Raw genomic sequence first — 18,952 nt, 5'->3', positions numbered from 1 at the left:
ATGTAGGTATATGTAGGTTTTTGTATATTCAAGTTCTCCCCCATCAGCATAAAATTTCGCTTCATAAAAATGAAATTTGTACGAGGGAGAACATCCACACACAAAATCCCGTCTTATGGCAAATCTGTCTAGACCAATGGAAAAAAAATGAAAATATATTACTGCAAATACCTTCTAAAATTAAATAGCAAAGCAAGAAATTTCGCTAGCCTGCTAGAGTTGGGAAAATATCCTCCCCCATAGCAACTAGATTGAAATATTGGATCAAAATAAATAATTCTAACCCAAACTCGCTAGTTCACGAAGCTCACAAACTTGGAATACATATTGACGAAAAGGGAAAAGACAACTGGGTAAAAGACATGAATCAAAGTAAATAGCAAACCAAGAAATTTGGCAAGCCTGCTAGAGTTGAGAAAATATCCTTGTAAAAGACATGAATCAGATTTTAGACAATTTGACTATGGAAAAAATATATTTTGGAATACACATAAATCTCAGGATGACAAAAAAGAAAATCATTGAAATATTGACAGGTAATTCGAACAATCCTTTAGAAATTCATAGCACAGAAACATTACACGATGCAAATAAAAGTACACATCATAAAAACAAGTTACGAACTTACAGAAAAATTAAAACAGAACTTGCATATAAAAAAATATATCACCACAATCAAAAATCTAAAACATAGTGCTGCGCTAAGGCGAAACTTGGAATAAGGGCTCATACCCTAAAAATGGAAAGGGGTAGATATAATAACTTTATAGCTGAAGACTAAATTTGCCCAGTTTGTAACAACTAGAAAATTGAGAACGAAAAACAACTTCTCAATTGTAATCTATACATGGAGGAACGAAATAATCATGATTAAAATATTAAATACAATAAAATCAACTTTAGGACGGACGATGAACACCTAACAGATATACTAAGAAGTTAAAATGACAAAATAATCATTGAGCTAGGAAAATTCGTCCACATCTGTTTCAGGTTACGACAAGAAAAAAACTAAAATACCAGATGTCTAAACCAATCACAAAATAATTTGTTTTTCTTTACATTCAAATGTTTGTGATTTTATTATTGTTACACATTGCTTATTTTTGTTACTTTATTGTATATAATCTTATAGCTGAAGACTGAATTTGCTCAGTTTGTGACAACTAGAAAATTGTGAACGAAAAACAATATCTTCTCATTTGTAATCTATACAATAAGAAACAAAAAAAATCATGATTAAAATATTAAATACAATAAAATCAACTTTAGGACAGATGTTGAACACCTAACAGGTATACTAAAAAAGTTAAAATGACAAAACAGTGAACGAAAAACAATATCTTCTCATTTGTAATCTATACAATAAGAAACAAAAAAAAAATCATGATTAAAATATTAAATACAATAAAATCAACTTTAGGACAGATGATGAACACCTAACAGGTATACTAAAAAAGTTAAAATGACAAAACAATCATTGAGCTAGGAACATTCGTCCACATCTGATTCAGGGCACGATAAGAAAAAAAAATCCTAAAATGCCAAATGCCTAAACCAACCACCAAATATTTTTTTTTTTGCTTTACATTCACATGTTTGTGATTTTATTATTGTTACACTTTGCTGGTTTTTTGTTACTTCGTTGTATTTCCAACCAAGATCCCACGCATGAATACGGTTTCAATTTTAATTATTATTGTGCAAATTAGATGGTTGGATATTGACATCATGGTCAGTTTACCACCTCAGTTATCACATCGTGCTTTGTAAATATTTGAAAAGCTCAGTGGTCACAGATAGTGTTGCTAACGCAGCACACGCACGCACTCTTTCGAAGGGGGAACTAGCCATGTTGTGTACGGCCGCAGTGAGTTGAATTGAAAAGCCCGCTTCAAGTTGTGTACGTAGAGTAATAGATTATTATAAATTATATTAGACATAATCATAATCGCAATCAAGAAGCAGACCTTTCCTCACCGATAAAATAGCTACTTATTGCTGACCCGTGTTTACCATGTTGTTAGGACAATTTGATTCATGGCATTATTCAATACAGGAGTTATGAAACGCGATCAGACCCCATTAAAACAATATCACGCGTCGTGCGTTACTTCAATAATAACACCCAGCTGATTTGAAGACTATATAGTTGTGTCTTCAATTATTATTTCAAAGGCGAATATCTTTCACGTATACACTATAAACATTACAAACGGTAACATCGGTGTAAAGTATTTATTTCGAGAGCAAGTCAACACTGTTCATAATGAAAGAATCGACAAAAATGGCAAAATAAAAGGAATATCTAATCATTCGAACTACAACGTGCATACATACATACAGTATTTTGAGGATCGTCGATTGATATTACGCCATATTGCAAGTGATACAATTATGAATGAAAGTGTTAACGAAATGTAATGTGCACGCACGCATTTCTCGTCCACCGGTGCCCCAGTCACGTCAAACAGTCGATTTACGAGAGTTTAAACAATGCGGTCAGGATATTATAATTGTATAGTGGAATCTGTCTAATGGATAAGCGAGTGCTCTCTGTACATCTTGGGAATAATCAAAACTTAGCGCATTTTATTAAACATGAATTAGCATACAAAGTGTATGCCATTATTACTGGTCGATGTTCGCCATTGAAAATGCGTACGTGTTTACCGTCAAAGAACAAACTACGCACCATCTCTATAATATGAAACATTTACGATTTCTTGACCCGCTTCCAGTTTGCTTATTGAATCTACAATGATAATAATAAAATTTCATCTCATTCTTTCCAATATAACTGTTTATTTTAAATTAGTGGTAAAGACATAATCGAGTATAATTTATAAGCGGAGTCTGAATTTGTCAATGGTATACGTTATTATACGTACTGTGATTCAGTAGTTTGCTGGTAAAAATAACAAGTTTGGTATTAAAATATGTATAATTTCAAAATTTGGTTAATTTTGTCTTAGAAATATGGGTCAATTTCTCGAGCTAGTAACTACAATTGTCTCTTTGTAGCCAAGCCAAGGCCGTTACCTCGAACAGGAGATCGTCTATAATGTTTCTTTTTTGTCGTTGATCGTGGAAATTTGAATCTGGTGGTGTGGTTAGTTGAGTGATTTCTTTTGCCAGGCTGCTAAGGATGTCAGCGTAATTTGTGACGAATCATAGTGCTTCATTTAATTTGGTTTTGAACCATTTGAAGAGAAACTCGTTGTTTGAAGCATCGGCTATGGCTCTCAATGTTTTGAGGTTGACTCTGTTTTTCAAATGGGTCAATGTATTTAATACATTCTGTTGCACGTTCGAGCGGGGTCAGCCCCTTGTCATTTGACCATTCAAATGTAACGTTCGTTCTTGCCTCTTCTAGTATTTCGAAATCGTGGATACTCGAAATGATGTTTAAAAAAACGATGAATGATAGTTTGCTGAGTACTGCCATTTTATTAGTGAAGAGAGAATGAACTGAATACTTAGTTTTGATGTTTGACTGAGTAAAGATTGAATCCTAAAATTTCGCGATTTCGGTCGGTTTTCCAGTTATTGTAAAATAAACCTTCAAAACTAAACTATTGATTGATGCATTACATTCGAGCGGTACACTGAATTACCGATGATATAAAAACGATCAGAGTGGTGGAATGTTTCTCGTCTACATCGATCACAGATATAGATCGACGGCGTGCACAGTCTTTGATTCGGCCTGAATTGAGACAAGGCGTCATACACCCTTGGGGTGTGCCTTTTCAGACAAGTGAATTGGTGACGGACTGGAATCATCATACTGCCTGGGTCAGATTCATGTTGACTGAATCAAGTTGACCCAGTTTTTATCCCCCAAATAGTCAATTTCGAGTATAATCGTAACATTGACACGGAGAACGCGTCATTACGAGATTGAACGTGTTTTATTTCAAATCCCTCCGCTGCGGGGCATGTTTTTTTTAATGACGTGGAAAATGACGGTAGTATTTTAGCAAAGGGTAATTGATAAAAATAATTTAAGCACAGTCACTCTACTAGGAGTCACTCTACTAGGACGGTTAGGAAGCTCTATTGGTTAAAGGTGTGAACGAGCAGCTTCTGAGAACCTATGCTGGTCTCAAAACTATGACGTATTTGTCATTGGAATGCACTATTTTTCACCATTATTTATTGCGTTCGATGTTGCTCGAGAAGACCCTCGAGAAGACCGTGAACTTTTTTAAATTGTGCTTTATTTTTACATCAAACTACAATCTCAACTGAACTGTGACTAGGAGTGATATTGTATTTTTCAGATGAGCATTCTTTTGCAATCTTGAAGATGCTTTACTCGAGAAAAACGGTGTTTTGTTGACAGTCTCTTTGTCTTGATCTCTAACAGTCTTTCGGTCCGTAAAATAAACCCCTCACTCAGTTTAGAAACAATTTTATCGCTAAAAACATTGATGTCTGCAAACCTTTACAATATTCCTTTGTCCATTCTCGTATTTTTTGTGTGTTTTTAGAGTCACTTTATGGCGAAGTTTTGCATGTTTTCGTCTATGGAGGTGGTCGCCGTGTTGCTTTATTGCATAGTTTTCATAGGAGGTAATTGGACAAAAGAGATTTTTGATTGTCGTGCTTTCATATCCCTCCATTCGCTTTATTTGACGACTGATACAAATCCCGTTCAACATGTTTTGATTCAGTCGAGACAGGGGCGACTTTTGGGGGAAATTCACTAATATAGTATTCTATTAACTATTTATAATTTCAGAATGCCATACAAGACAGCAAGATTTTCTCGCGAAAAACGTGTATATACAAAGCATGTTCATTTCCGCATTTGAGACTGCTCTTCGTTGAAAGGTCAAAGTGCCATGTATTGCAATGCTTTGTGGGGGAAAATGACGCAACTCTCGCACTGTCTCATGATTTATCGCGTGTTTTCCGTCGCCTGTTTAATGCTAATGACTTCTTAACTCGTTAACACCTCTCTTGTTTCAATGTTTATGGAGACGAGGGTGGGTACAATAGAATGACGCGGCGCTTCCTAACCGTCCTAGTAGAGTGACTGTGGTTTAAGTCAGTGAATTGACTGATAGTGCCGGGGTCAACAGAATGTCGAGTCATGTTATCAGTATCCCATACACGCAGGTCGAAATTCACGCTTTCAACTTGAAACTCAATATCCCTCAGGCTGTTTGTGAGTGTTCATGTTTTAGATAACATAAATATACCAACATCTGTTGTTTATCATCTACGTGGGAGGTCTATTTCACGTTGGGAACACTTAGGACTAGACACGCCTTACATTTAATCTTGTGATTGAGTTCAGACTGGCACTCACAAGTGTGCTTCGGAATGATACACATCGCTTATATCAAACACTGTTGATATTCGCGAGTGAAACGCGTTGGGCCACTTTCTGTCTGAAATACCCTTACCACAAAGACTATTTTGACTCGTACGGTAGTCATGTCATGGAATGTATAAGATTTCTCGTACGTGGATCTACAATCATCAATTACTTTCAAGCCATGTGTTGCCAATACGTCCTGTATGACTCGTTGTGTCCATGAGATGAACTTTTCACGGAAGGTCAAACTTGGTCTACCACCTTTGAATCTTTGGCAAGAAGCGAGGACATATCTTCTTCGCCGAGGGAAAAACGAAAATCGCTACGTTACACCGTAAACTCATTCCGTGTGATGATTATGTATGTCAAAAGTTATTCTGTGAAACGATCAGGTAATTATACATTTTAACTCATAGTAGCGTAGTCCGCCATTTTTTTGAAAAACAAACTGTACGTCGATCAACCGATTTTGCATACTTTGCATTTTAGCGGATTGATGACCGCAGTTTTACGGGATAATTCATACTATTAAATTTTCAACACATAACTTATACTTTCTTTATATAACTATCGGTTTTTAATATTATCCTCTCTCTCTCTCTTTCTTGTACGACAGATGAGCGATTCTGATTATAGTGATGGAATAAAAAAAAAAAGTGTACAGACTGCTTGACTCATTGAAAGGAAGTAAGAAATGTAAAAATAAACAACATATGTATATATAGAATGAATTATTTTTTATTGATCAATGTTTACTATTATTGGCTTTTCTCGTTTCTGTGTTTTAATCGAATCGTTTATGTACTCGTATTTTTTGTGGCATTAAAAATAAATTTAACCACGCCGCACATTTACATGTATCTACGTATTTTTCGAGGTGTTAACAAAGAAATATTTAATCACGCTAAACATTTATACACTACGCAACTATTTTCCTTACTCACATCGTATGTTTTTTTGTGACGTTAAAAAAATACTCAACCATGTCATAAATATATACTCCATGTCAATATTTCATTCTTGTTTACTTCTTTTGTGCAATAAACTCCATTAGTTTTCAAAATGACGTGTATTTATTAACGTGTGTGTGTGTGTGTGTGTGTGTATGTGTGAGCGCCCTCTACGATATATTCTGAAAATCTTTCGTCCACGCCTGTCCAATTAAAAAAATAATTAAAAATAATTAAAAAAAATTGATGGTAATTTATGCAAATGTATTCACGATGACCTCGGCACGACCTCGTATTCACATCTATTTTATGTATGCAAATGTATGCACAATTTCCCTTACGGCATTGGTCCTCATTTATGCTAAAATCTTTCGTCCACGCCTGTCCAATTAAAAAAAAAATTAAAAATAATTAAAAAAAAAAAAAAAAAAAAAATAATTAAAAAAATTGATAGTAATTTATGCAAATGTCACGATGACCTCGACACGACCTCGTATTCACATCTATTTTATGTATGCAAATGTATTCACAATATCCCATTGTGACGTCATCTTCATTCAAATGATCCCTTTACGGCATTGGTCCTCATTTATGCTAATTTTTGCACGAATTCCCATTGTGACGTCATTATTTATGCTAAAGCTGGACTATAGGTACGACCATGAGGGCGCTGTTCGTATGACGTCATCGCATCCGATTATGAACAGCGCCCTCATGGTCGTACCTATAGTCCATCTTAAACTACTTGTTTGTCATGACAGTATGTTTGTAAATATCTAGAAAAATCTCGTCGTTCGTTGATAATTTCGATTGTTTGTTTGGAATGTCGATCCCCATTGGTTTCTCCATACTGAGTTTAGGAAGGGCGTCGATCAACACCGTGACAATCAGCCGAGAGAAGACAAACATTGACTGTAATTCATGGAGATCATGTCCGTAATTTGTGGGCTGAAACCCCAAATAATTAATCAAGTATTATTATTTTAATATATATTTTATTTTACATCGTAAAACTAAACCATGCCCAAAACAGAGCTAGAGTTGTTCGCGGTGAAACAACCGCATTGAAGACGATGCAACCTCAACTAGCCATTTCTTACCTTGAAATAAAAAAAATAAAAATTCGAAGAGCATCGGGGAAAATATTAATAATCATCCTTGATTATCCATAATCATCAATCGCTTGCTTTATTTTATTCGAATCCATGAAATTCACGATTTTTTTACATTTGTTGGCAACTTCCGCGCTAAAAAAGATTGAAAATGAGGGTGTGGTTATTTTGCAAAGTCCTGTTGATAATACGGACAAATATGGTTCTGTGACCCAGTTCGTGCTCCGATCAGGTGACTCTCAGCCAATCAATGATGTTGTAACAAAGCATATTTGACGCTAATTGAAGGGTCGTCGTACAATCCAATCACCGGCGTCGATTCACATAGTTGTTTGTGCTGTGACAGGCTTCAAAATTATTCGCTGAAAAACATATATTTTGACAAACTGATGGAATTTGACCTTAGTTCAAAAAGAAAATACTAGGCTAAGATACATTAGAGCTCACGCGAATCAGTTTTCTCTGCAAGTTGTGAAATAAAGTAAACCAGAGTAGCGTCGATGATTTTCAGCCCTGAAGGACTTTGAATTGTTCATCGACTGGCCACCAAATAGTTATGGCTATAACTAAATTTGACACGTTTTTCTTTTAAGCCCAATAAATTATTCATACATGTCAAGCTCTGTTCGATTTTTCAGGGCATGTGGCCGTTTTTAGTCGAAAATATTTTTTGTGGGAACACTTTTGCGGTACGTATACGGAATAGACCGAGCTCATTCAATGATCGTGACTTAATTTTAAAAATTGAATGTCAAATTTTACCAGACGTGGACCGATGTGGATTCGATATCGTTATTTTTGGAATTAATCACTAAAATTTCCTCGTTTCTCTGCTCTGTCAAAAGAAGTTACCTAGGCTTTTTTCACGTAACTGTCTCATTAAAATAAAAATAAAAATATTACATCTAGAACAAGCACCCAAAACACGTAACAAGAGGTCCCAGTTCAGTTGCTTTCACGATACAAGTGTAATACAGCTATTAGATTTGAAGTGTCGTTCAGAATGTAATAATAGTTAATACTAGTTGTATGTTCACACTTACTATCAAAACCACCATTTCGACCACCCATGTGCCAGTTTTCAGTGTTTGGGCGAGCGGTCAATGTTTTCAATGAGCGAGCGAGCGAAAAAAAAACGCGATTAAAATGCGGTCGGTTTCCGGTCGGACAAGACCGCGTGGTCGGAAATTAAGCGATAAGCGGTCGATGTAAAAGCGGAAGGTTGGGCGAAATGAGTACTGTATGACCATGTTTCTCCGACGAAGTCTCGACTGACAATAATGCTGACAATGGACGTTAGATAAACACGCATTGTTTGCAACTGGAAGCTTATCATCCGTTATATCAGAATCGTCAACAACAGAGTATACAGATAAGATTTTATCATTTAATTCCTTCCAAAGATAAACACTATGCAAATATCCACGAAACGGCAGTTGTAGTCTTTTCTGCTAGTGTTTTAAAACACTAATTTGAGCAACGTTATTTCGCAATTTCGATCTTTTGTAAACCTGGGGTGATGTATCAAAATCTAAAGTAACCGTTTTATCAATTTTTGAAAAATCAAGAAAAAAGTGAAAATTTCCCTTCTCGCTACCTTAACATAGATTTTAGTTGGATTTAATCATAGAATGGAATAATATTACATTGTTTAATTATAGAATAGAATAATATAACATTGTACATATCCATTTAATCATAGAATGGAATAATATTACATTGTTTAATTATAGAATGGAATAATATAACATTGTATATATCCATTTAATCATAGAATGGAATAATATTACATTGTTTAATTATAGAATGGAATAATATAACATTGTGCATATTCATTTAATTATAGAATGGAATAATATTACATTGTTTAATTATAGAATAGAATAATATAACATTGTACATATCCAGTTAATCATAGAATGGAATAATATTACATTGTTTAATTATATAATGGAATAATATAACATTGTGCATATTCATTTAATTACAGAATGGAATAATATAACATTGTACATATCCATTTAATTATAGAATAGAATAATATAACATTGTACATATCCATTTAATCATAGAATGGAATAATATAACATTGTACATATCCATTTAATCATAGAATGGAATAATATTACATTGTACATATGCATTTAATCATAGAATGGAATAATATTACATTGTTTAATTATAGAATGGAATAATATTACATTGTACATATCCATTTAATCATAGAATTGAATAATATTACATTGTTTAATTATAGAATGGAATAATATTACATTGTAGATATCCATTTAATCATAGAATGGAATAATATAACATTGTGTACATTCATTTAATTATAGAGCGTAATAATATCACATTATGCATATTCATTTAATTATAGAGTGTAATAATATCACATTGTGTACATTCATTTAATTATAGAGCGTAATATTATCACATTGTGCATATTCATTTAATTATAGAGTGTAATAATATCACATTGTGTACATTCATTTAATTATAGAGCGTATTGATATAGCTTTGAACATATTCATTTAATCAGTGAGTGTAATAATATCACATTGTGCATATCCATTTAATCATAGAATGGAATAATATCACATTGTACATATTCATTTAATTATAGAGTGTAATAATATCACATTGTGTACATTCATTTAATTATAGAGTGTAATAATATCACATTGTGTACATTCATTTAATTATAGAGCGTAATATTATCACATTGTGCATATTCATTTAATTATAGAGTGTAATAATATCACATTGTGTACATTCATTTAATTATAGAGCGTATTGATATAGCTTTGAACATATTCATTTAATCAGTGAGTGTAATAATATCACATTGTGCATATCCATTTAATCATAGAATGGAATAATATCACATTGTACATATTCATTTAATTATAGAGTGTAATAATATCACATTGTGTACATTCATTTAATTATAGAGCGTATAATATAGCTTTGAACATCGTCTTGACCTATTAATTTGTTTTATAGACTTAAAAATACAATTAAAAGTTTACAACACTTGTGGTATAACTGTCAAATGTCAAACATTTTCATATGTATAATCATCGGGTGTTTTCTGTCCATAACGGAGTCCCTCATATTCGTTATTGTCTGTACCGCCTCTAACAAGCGACATATAGTGATCGGGCTGGATTTGCACTGCATCCGAGACGCTTTCATATGCAACGTTGACTGGAGTATTTTTATTATCATCCATGCCTTTTCCCTTGTTGATGTTGGCACTGATCGTATCTATTTTGACGGCATCGTTTTTCGTCTTTTTAAAGCGTTGAATACACGACTGTAGATGGCCAATACGATACATGTAGACCAGAAACACAACAACAGTAAACATTACACCTCCTATAAATGCTCCAATAATTAATCCCGAGAATGCACATTCAAATATCGGGCATTCTATGGAGCTACTTATCAATTCTGTTTGGTTCTTGGTGGATGTTTCATTACCGGTTGGTTCTGGTAAATATATCTCTATGTCAGCATTTGCCACGCCCACACGGTTAGTTACTGTGCATTTGACACTAGTTCCATTGTCTTCAGATGAAACGTTCATAACTTGAAGCATGTCCCCAATCCCCATAATCCGAAAACGACTTGACTCGACCACGTGCTCGTTATTAAAGTACCAGTTAAATGACACCGGTTGGTGTTTACTTTCAACTGTGCATGCAAACAACATGCTACCATCGACCTGAGTGAATACTAAAATGACTGGTGGGGCCGGTATTATTTCAATAGGAGTTGTTTCACATATTCCTGTTTCTATTCCAGCCTGGGTTGCTTTACAAATGAATACCAATCCATGGTCGTCAATGTCTGGCTGAAATGTGTATATCAAATATGTCGTATTACCGATGGGTTCAGCATAAGTTATGGTCTCATTTCTTGAAGATATGAGACTTAATGTACTTGGCGGATCACCTCCACGACTTTCACAAACTATTGTTTTTGTACCAGCATGCTTCTCGCTGATTGCCTGTAACGGTGTAATTGTACATAATGGATAGGGATCGATTGGTGGGACGACGACTATTAGCTGGTATTCCATATATGGATATATAAACGGAAAGACATGAACAAAATAACGTCCCTCGTCAATTTTTTTAACGTTAACAATGGACATTCCTGCATCTACTGTATCGTATTCGGTGGAGAGTGAGTACTTTTCATTGGTACTGCAATGCCTATTTATATCGACGTCCCAACGAAAATCCCAGCAAACAGAATGTTCTGGTGTGTCCCAGTAAACATCAAAATATCCATGCACATTCGCGGTCTGCACTACATGTGTTAGTGTGATGTTCTCACCTTCCAACACGGCAATTTCAACCTGGCTATCCACATCGAAGAACATCAGTGATGTGCAAATGATCACAAACATCAAAAATACTCCCAGATACATCGTGGTGAAGCTGTAATGCACCTTGCAATACAAAACAATATAGTTATTTCCTGTTTCCTGGTTTGCTTACAAATGGTATTGCCATTTCGTTTGTATACATTGTGTGTATACAGCGTAGTTGTCTAACTTAAGTGAACCTTATCACGACAGCAAGTGCCACTTTACGTTAACACGTGACGAGCGAGTGTGTTATGACTGAGTGAACTTTAAATCGAAAACAAACGCCGTAATCGTGATATGCGTTTCTGTGTCTGCTTGATAGCACTCTGACAATATAATTAGTACGAATGGCCCTGCTAATTTAAGTGTAGCAATCACGGTTATGGTCAGCATCTAGTGAAGTTCACAAGATCACTGACAATAAGTATTGCTGTAAAAAAACTGCGAGGTGCGGTTACTGACTTATACACAGCAGTCTGACTAAGACGTGAATAAAGGTTCACATTGCTTCGCCCATTGTTCTCAATGGAACGGACATTATTAGCACAAAAGGCTGTATTGTCGTGCATATCACACGACAACAAACGGTTTTTTTTTTTGAACGTCTTTTTTTGCATAGCTATCCCAACCGGTATCCCAACCAGATATATGTACTATGAATACGGATGTCATAGTTAAAATATACTATTACTGGACTTTTGCAATAGTTGAAAAAAAACTCTCACCCGCCTCTAAATCTCCAATTCTTGACCAAGCAGAAATGCCTGACAACAGCAACAAGTGTGTGAATTCCTCATCTAAAAATACACAAACCAAAACGGTGGTTGTTGCTGATATACAAATATCCCGATCACAATCTGCAGAGGAAAAATGTAGTTGCATCTGAAAAACAACTTAGAATTACAGAACTTATTAACAAATTAACAACTTGAAATGTGGAGTTTCAGAAATAAACAAACGACCAGAACAATCGGCATAGAATAAAAATAGATTTTACAAAAACAATCATTTGTCAATGAATCTAACTTGCATGGTGGTACCCCGTGACACATATCACTAATGATGTGTGCAAATGACATGACATGGTTTGTTCTGATTACATTTCACAATTAAATATTAATTTATAAAAGCTCTAAACAGCAATGTATGGATCCAAGACTCAGTGTTTGGCCAAGTGTGATCTTTGTATAACTGTGTGGTAAAAATTCAAGATGCCCGACACACCAATAGATTAACTTTTATTTGTTGTGTATTTAAAACCGATATTTATATGGAGCTTTTTCAGTTTATTTCCAATAAATTATGACTGCTAAACCACGTGATCAATCACAGTACGCTTCTACATACATTTAATTTAATTGTTATACCATTTTTCAGAAATTACATATAGTATGACAAGTCATGTCACAGAATATGGATGCTATTGATAAGGCCAGACTTTTATTATCCCTTGTTTCGCGAGCCCGCCGAATAAACAGGAGCCAGAAATGAAATAAAAATAACATTTTATTTCAGCGTAATTTCTCGCGCCCGCCGACTTGTAAGTGCAAAAAATTGCTAAAAAAAACTTATTTTTATCTTCATTTTTTTCCGCCCGCCGCATAACAAACCCAAGTTGCATTTTTGTGGGAGTATCCTGATCAAAGTACCGAAGTCTCGCGCAGATGAGAAACAAGGTTATACATGGAATAAAATTGTATTTCATTTCTTCTCTCCGATCAATGATCTCACTTACAATTCTTTGAGAATCACACAAAAATCTAATGGAAAAAAAGAATTATTTTATTTTTTTCCGCCCTCCGCAAAAAACATTGCCTTATTACTCGAGAAAAAACATTGCCTTATTACTTGCCTTATTACTCGAGAAACAAGGAATAAAAAAAGTCTGGCCTAATATTGAAAAAAATACAGATATATCAAATATGGTACAAGAAAAGATTCAAATTGCTCAAGCCACCACAGTAAGTACAAGAACAGTATACTTCCTGGTTTTCTTAAATCTAACAAATCTAACTACGTGAACATTCATGGTGGATTTGGTGCTGTTGATCTTGTAAGAGGCCTAACTAAACCAATGTAATTATAAACAAAAGTAATTGGTCGAGTAGTGAACATAATGTGTAAGCCGTTTTCTCGTTAATCCAATGTGGTGATCGAGCCATGTGACTTACTTTTTAACATACGCCCTCTATTGGCAATTTGTGGAAATTGTAACACGATAGCTGTTTCGTATCCCGGGACATGACTAGAAAAATATTAACGGCTGAATTGTAATCTATCAAAATATATGTGAAAGGCGTGCTCGGTATGCAAATAAGGTTAAATTATTATTGGGTGACGTATGCTCGTTGAAGTATCTGACTTGTAATTTTTAAGTTGTGTTATTTTACTCTGATTTTAAAAAAATAAGTGAATTCTTCAAAGTTGTTTGTATTATGCTCATAATAATCAAATTGTTTTAAAGCTCATCCAAGTGATGTACTTGACACTCCTATGATCAAAATGGTTTGGTCGTATTATTAACGCAATACATAACAGATTTTCCACACTCCTGATTCAGTGGGAATAAGCCGTGTTGTTGCTCTCTGATGACTTGTTGGTAACATTTTGTTGATTAGTAAAATAATTACATAACAGCTATGAGATCAAGGGTTAAAACCTGTCCACGATCTGATGAACGAGACACATTGCATTGCAATTTGTGTACGTGTGCAAGCAAGGTATGGTATGAAATAGAATACTTGGATGAATTCAAGTCGCACTGTGTTGGATTAGTACTGGGTAAGTACCACACAAATCAGAGTGTGAATCCCGGGAGTGAGGGAATCCCATTCGTGATGTGTTGTGCATGCGCAGAACTTACCCATTAGATCCTCAAATAAATGCGATTACCATGTGAAGGATGTCAATACAGTGAATGTGTCATATGTCGTCAGAGGTCTATGTAGGTCTCTAAATATAAAATGACATGTGTGCACAAAACTGTATGGTTTATCCACAATAGTATTCCCCTTTCTCTGATAAATAGTTTGTCACAAAAATAAACCCCGAAAAGATTAATAGACAAGATTAGAATGAATACTAGTCGACGTTCAACGATTTAAATGTCCCCACGAGTCCACCAGCTGGATCCATACCACTTTTTACACCACCTAGGGCTTCTTTAGATTTCGGAAACCCGTAGTTATTATTCTCAGTAAATTTTGCCTCTTCTGCCACCAACCGATCGATCCACTGTCTGTTGGTTACATTTTGAAGGACTCCACCATATTCCGCTGGCAAGATTGATGATGGTATGTGTTGGTGCAAAGTATCGAATTCAGTTCCATGAAAATACAACTACAGTGTAGACAAAAGAACACACTTTGTTGTAACAAAAAAGAAAAATGAAACTTAATTCTATCAACTGGCAACCGAGTAAATGAGTAAGTCAGAATATGAGCTGGTCTATTTCCTTTTACCCTATATATCGTAAGGCTTGTTTATTTCAGTCACGGAATCACGTCTAACTCAAGTCAACAGACAAATTATTCGTGGGCTGATTAGAACAAAATATACCAATTATCACGTGACACTTTTCTAACAGTTTGTCCGGGTTCTTTGTGCATTTGATATTTTGTTGTGAAATAAATGTCAGCTATCCTGACTCTAATTTTTACTAAGCAAATATGTGTTTCCGTAGCACAAACTCTATAACAATTTCATACATGGAAACATGGCGCTTATGGTTCCTGTTGATGATGGCAGATCCACAATAACGACGCAAACAACACGACTCCTTCAGCAATAAGTATAAATAATATGTAATATAAAGGTCAGTCTAAAATGACTGAATACACTCTTTTTGTTTTATTAGCTTGTAGGTTGATCTATTTTTGCACACATTGATAATTCAAAGACTCGCCCATCAGTGACCCAGATCGATCGATGTAGAGCGCCACAACACACTTACCCTCTTGGTCATCTTTTCAGTGAGGAAGGGTTTTATAATCCCGAATACTATGTCAAATAGTTTTGACTGGTTGACATGGTGTATAGCCTTTAATCTCAGTGGCATGGCATTCTGTAGAGTGAAATACACAACATAATTACGTATAAATGGCAATATAGGCACATTGCATCGATTGCATGTCATACGAACGTAAGACTGAATATGATACATACAATGACCAGTGACCATGTTTTTAAGGAATTACTATATATTTCATACATGGCATGGATCAATTCAACCATCTAATGTGAAATCAATGCTGTTGACCGATCACAGTGACATGCAACCACAGTTTATTTGTCACCCACCCCGAATTATCTATTTTACCACTTAATATTTTGAAAATAACTGAAGATATCAAAATTGATCACACTATAATTTTATATAAAGTAAGAGGTCTTTCAATGCCTTTGGTAAATAAGTTTCAAAACAAAATGGCCGCTACTACTGCATGCTCAATATAAAGCAGTGTGAATTATTTTTCAGTCACCTGAATTATATCGGTAAGTTTTCGCATTATAATAGGGTTCATCTGTTTAGCATGGTTCATGGTCATTCCCGCATAATCGACAACAAACACAATACCATTTACTTGTGTTTCCTCGTCTTCTGAGAGCATCTCCAGGAGAAGTAGAGTTGACTTGAAGCACGGTATGGCCGAATATGTGTCTGTGTCCCATCGTCCTGACAAATATTGAAAAATATTATGCTAATAAAAAACTCACTTTAATATAAATGCTCGTCTTTGGGCTGTCATATGGCATTACAAACTGAACCATATTGCGACAGTCTGGTGAATTATTCTCAATATATAAGTAAACCAGCACCAATGTAATATATGGTGACGAAGAGAGTTATTTCACACTCTGATGAATTGTTGCTACTATGTCAGCAGAATTGTTTTATTCAAGCTAAACATTAAACTATATTGAGTAAATCAATGACTTTATTTTATAAAATGCACTTCTACAGCAAAATAAAAATGAATGACAATAGAAATAAATTCATTTTTCGCTGTAAAATAGAAGTTCGAAGTAAAATTATAAAAGCAAAAAAACAGGTGACAATTTTCATATATATATGTTTCGATTTATTTACAAACATCAGTTTACAAACATCGTACACTAGTTCATAGAGTTTGCATATCACGGTGTTCTTTTACCAGAACAATATATTGAGCCAATTGCCGTTCATCTCAGTCCGATGCCGTATTACCCACAGCACCATTGACATTATTAAATATATTGCGAAATAAAATCACGACATAAATAGGCGGATGAAAACTGGAGAAAACGGTTATGAGAAATAGTATATTATATAAGTAATGAAGTTTGACGTTGTCAGGTATTTGGGTGTATTGACAAAACAATACTTACCCGGCCTTTTGATGAATATTCGGCGTCCATCTTTGTCTCTACCTGGCAATACCAAATCAACCTCGTCCCCGAGTGGTTGCGGGACTGTAGATGGTGCAAACTCGGTAAAGATATCCATATACTGGGACCTCACTTCATAGTAATGAACTAATGTATTGAAGGCACGCTTAACATCAAATTTTCGGACTCGTAGAAAACGTATTAAAAAAGAGTCGTCTAAACGGAACTTGATATCGGGTCTTTCGCGGAACATAGCGCGTAAATCTGCCAATTGCTGCTGACGTGACTCCGGGTTTTCGTTCAGTTCCCGTTTTGCCTTCTCTATTAGATCAGGACTCAGTGTACAAACGTAGTCATTATTACGACTCATATCTAACAACAAATGATGTAACACTCCAAACTAAAAGCAAATTAAAAGATGCGATTGGTTACACAATATATGTGTAAACGAGGCTGACAATAAGGCAGTTGAACCTTCCGTCGTAGAACAAGTATTTACGCGAGTAAAACCTGTACACGCACATTCAGTCAAAAAGACAGATTAAAACAAAAACAGGAAAAAACGGAGGTCATATTTAGCTCAGCCCAAAGAGGCAACAGAATGAAACAGTACAAACGCGATATAGATGCCAGATGTGTGCAACGAGATATTATTTCAAAAGTGGTAAGTAAAAATTGAACAAGCGAGATTATATCACTAATTATTGGAAATGATTTAGATCAATAATATACTAGTGTTCTCATGGGGATGACTATCCTCAGTATCCGAGAGATGATATTATCTCCATGGTGATGGGCAATATTTAAAAACAGTGTCATAATACTATTTTCATAGTGATGTCAATGATTGGTTACTGCGAGATAATATTATCTCCATGGTGATAGCAGGCAGGTCGATGCTAGGACAAGCGATATCACTATCGTTCGTGACATGCGGATAAACCCTAATTATTAAATTCCTACTCAGCCCTGTCATGAACCAGGTTTAGGTTATCGTACCAATACAGTCTAATTCGAGTGTCCTAAACGGTAATATTTTCTATTAAACATCCATGCTACACTCGGACTGATACCAAAATGGAAAATCTTGCGTTAGTCACTGTCTTCCCAAAAATAACGTCATAAAAGGTATTTTCGTCCAAGAATAGCGTAGATAAGGCACTAACCCAACATCCACTATAACTAACAGGTCCAAAACAGTGTGTGAGTGAGTGCAAATTTAATTCATATTGATATTCCATTGTCTTTCATAACCTGTTTCTATCCTCCATCACGTTGACTCTTTTCTCTTCGTAATAAATTTGGACAAGCAAGATTGACCAATCTGCATGTTGGTAATGGTAGTACAACCAATGTTTTCATATAGACTGTTAGCTTCGATGCAGTGCCATCCATGTGTATTATTTAGACGTACATAGTTCGTTTTTAGCCAACTTGAGTTGTAAATTATAATTGGAAACGCCATTTTTATTCATGTTAAGTGAAAGGCATCTATTCACATTTCACATAAATTCTCGGTAAATGGTTCACTCGATGCAATTTCTATGACGACAGAAAGATCTACTGAGATGGTCGACCGTAAAAAAAATATTTGATCGTCCTATGTCCCAAGTCCTTTTCCCTCTTCTATCTTTAATTCCCTCGATATTAAGTAATTTGGCAGAGCAAAAAATTGAACTTTGGGTTAACTGACCAGATTACAGAAGCCAGAGTCATTAAAACATTTTTTCTAAAGAAGTATATTCGCGAGTGAGATTGATGACGTTAATTTTTGAAACAGGTAATATTGTGTCTGAAACATATATGAAAGTAC

At 34.9% G+C, this 18,952-nt stretch overlaps 1 protein-coding gene and 1 long non-coding RNA gene across 2 annotated transcripts; one reads left to right on the top strand and one right to left on the bottom strand.

Moving 5' to 3' along the window:
* Positions 1-4,983: 4,983 nt before the first annotated feature.
* On the top strand, positions 4,984-6,392 carry LOC146734264 (uncharacterized). The gene is made up of 2 exons (XR_014931712.1): positions 4,984-5,721; positions 5,946-6,392. It is a non-coding gene; the product is annotated as an uncharacterized LOC146734264 (long non-coding RNA).
* A 6,717-nt stretch (positions 6,393-13,109) lies between these two features.
* Positions 13,110-17,551, bottom strand: LOC144359422 (alpha-tocopherol transfer protein-like). Its single transcript, XM_078012585.2, has 4 exons — positions 17,140-17,551; positions 16,254-16,447; positions 15,725-15,835; positions 13,110-15,111 (listed from the first exon to the last, which is right to left on the bottom strand). Exons 1-4 carry the CDS (start codon positions 17,507-17,509, stop codon positions 14,854-14,856), a joined length of 933 nt encoding a protein of 310 aa, XP_077868711.1. The 5' UTR covers positions 17,510-17,551; the 3' UTR covers positions 13,110-14,853.
* Positions 17,552-18,952: the final 1,401 nt, after the last annotated feature.

The sequence above is a fragment of the Saccoglossus kowalevskii genome, chromosome 15 (assembly GCF_978046115.1).
Source record: "Saccoglossus kowalevskii chromosome 15, keSacKowa6.1, whole genome shotgun sequence".
NCBI lineage: Eukaryota > Metazoa > Hemichordata > Enteropneusta > Harrimaniidae > Saccoglossus > Saccoglossus kowalevskii.
The sequence above is the reverse complement of the archived record's forward strand: the minus strand, read 5'-3'. Positions and strand labels throughout refer to the sequence as shown.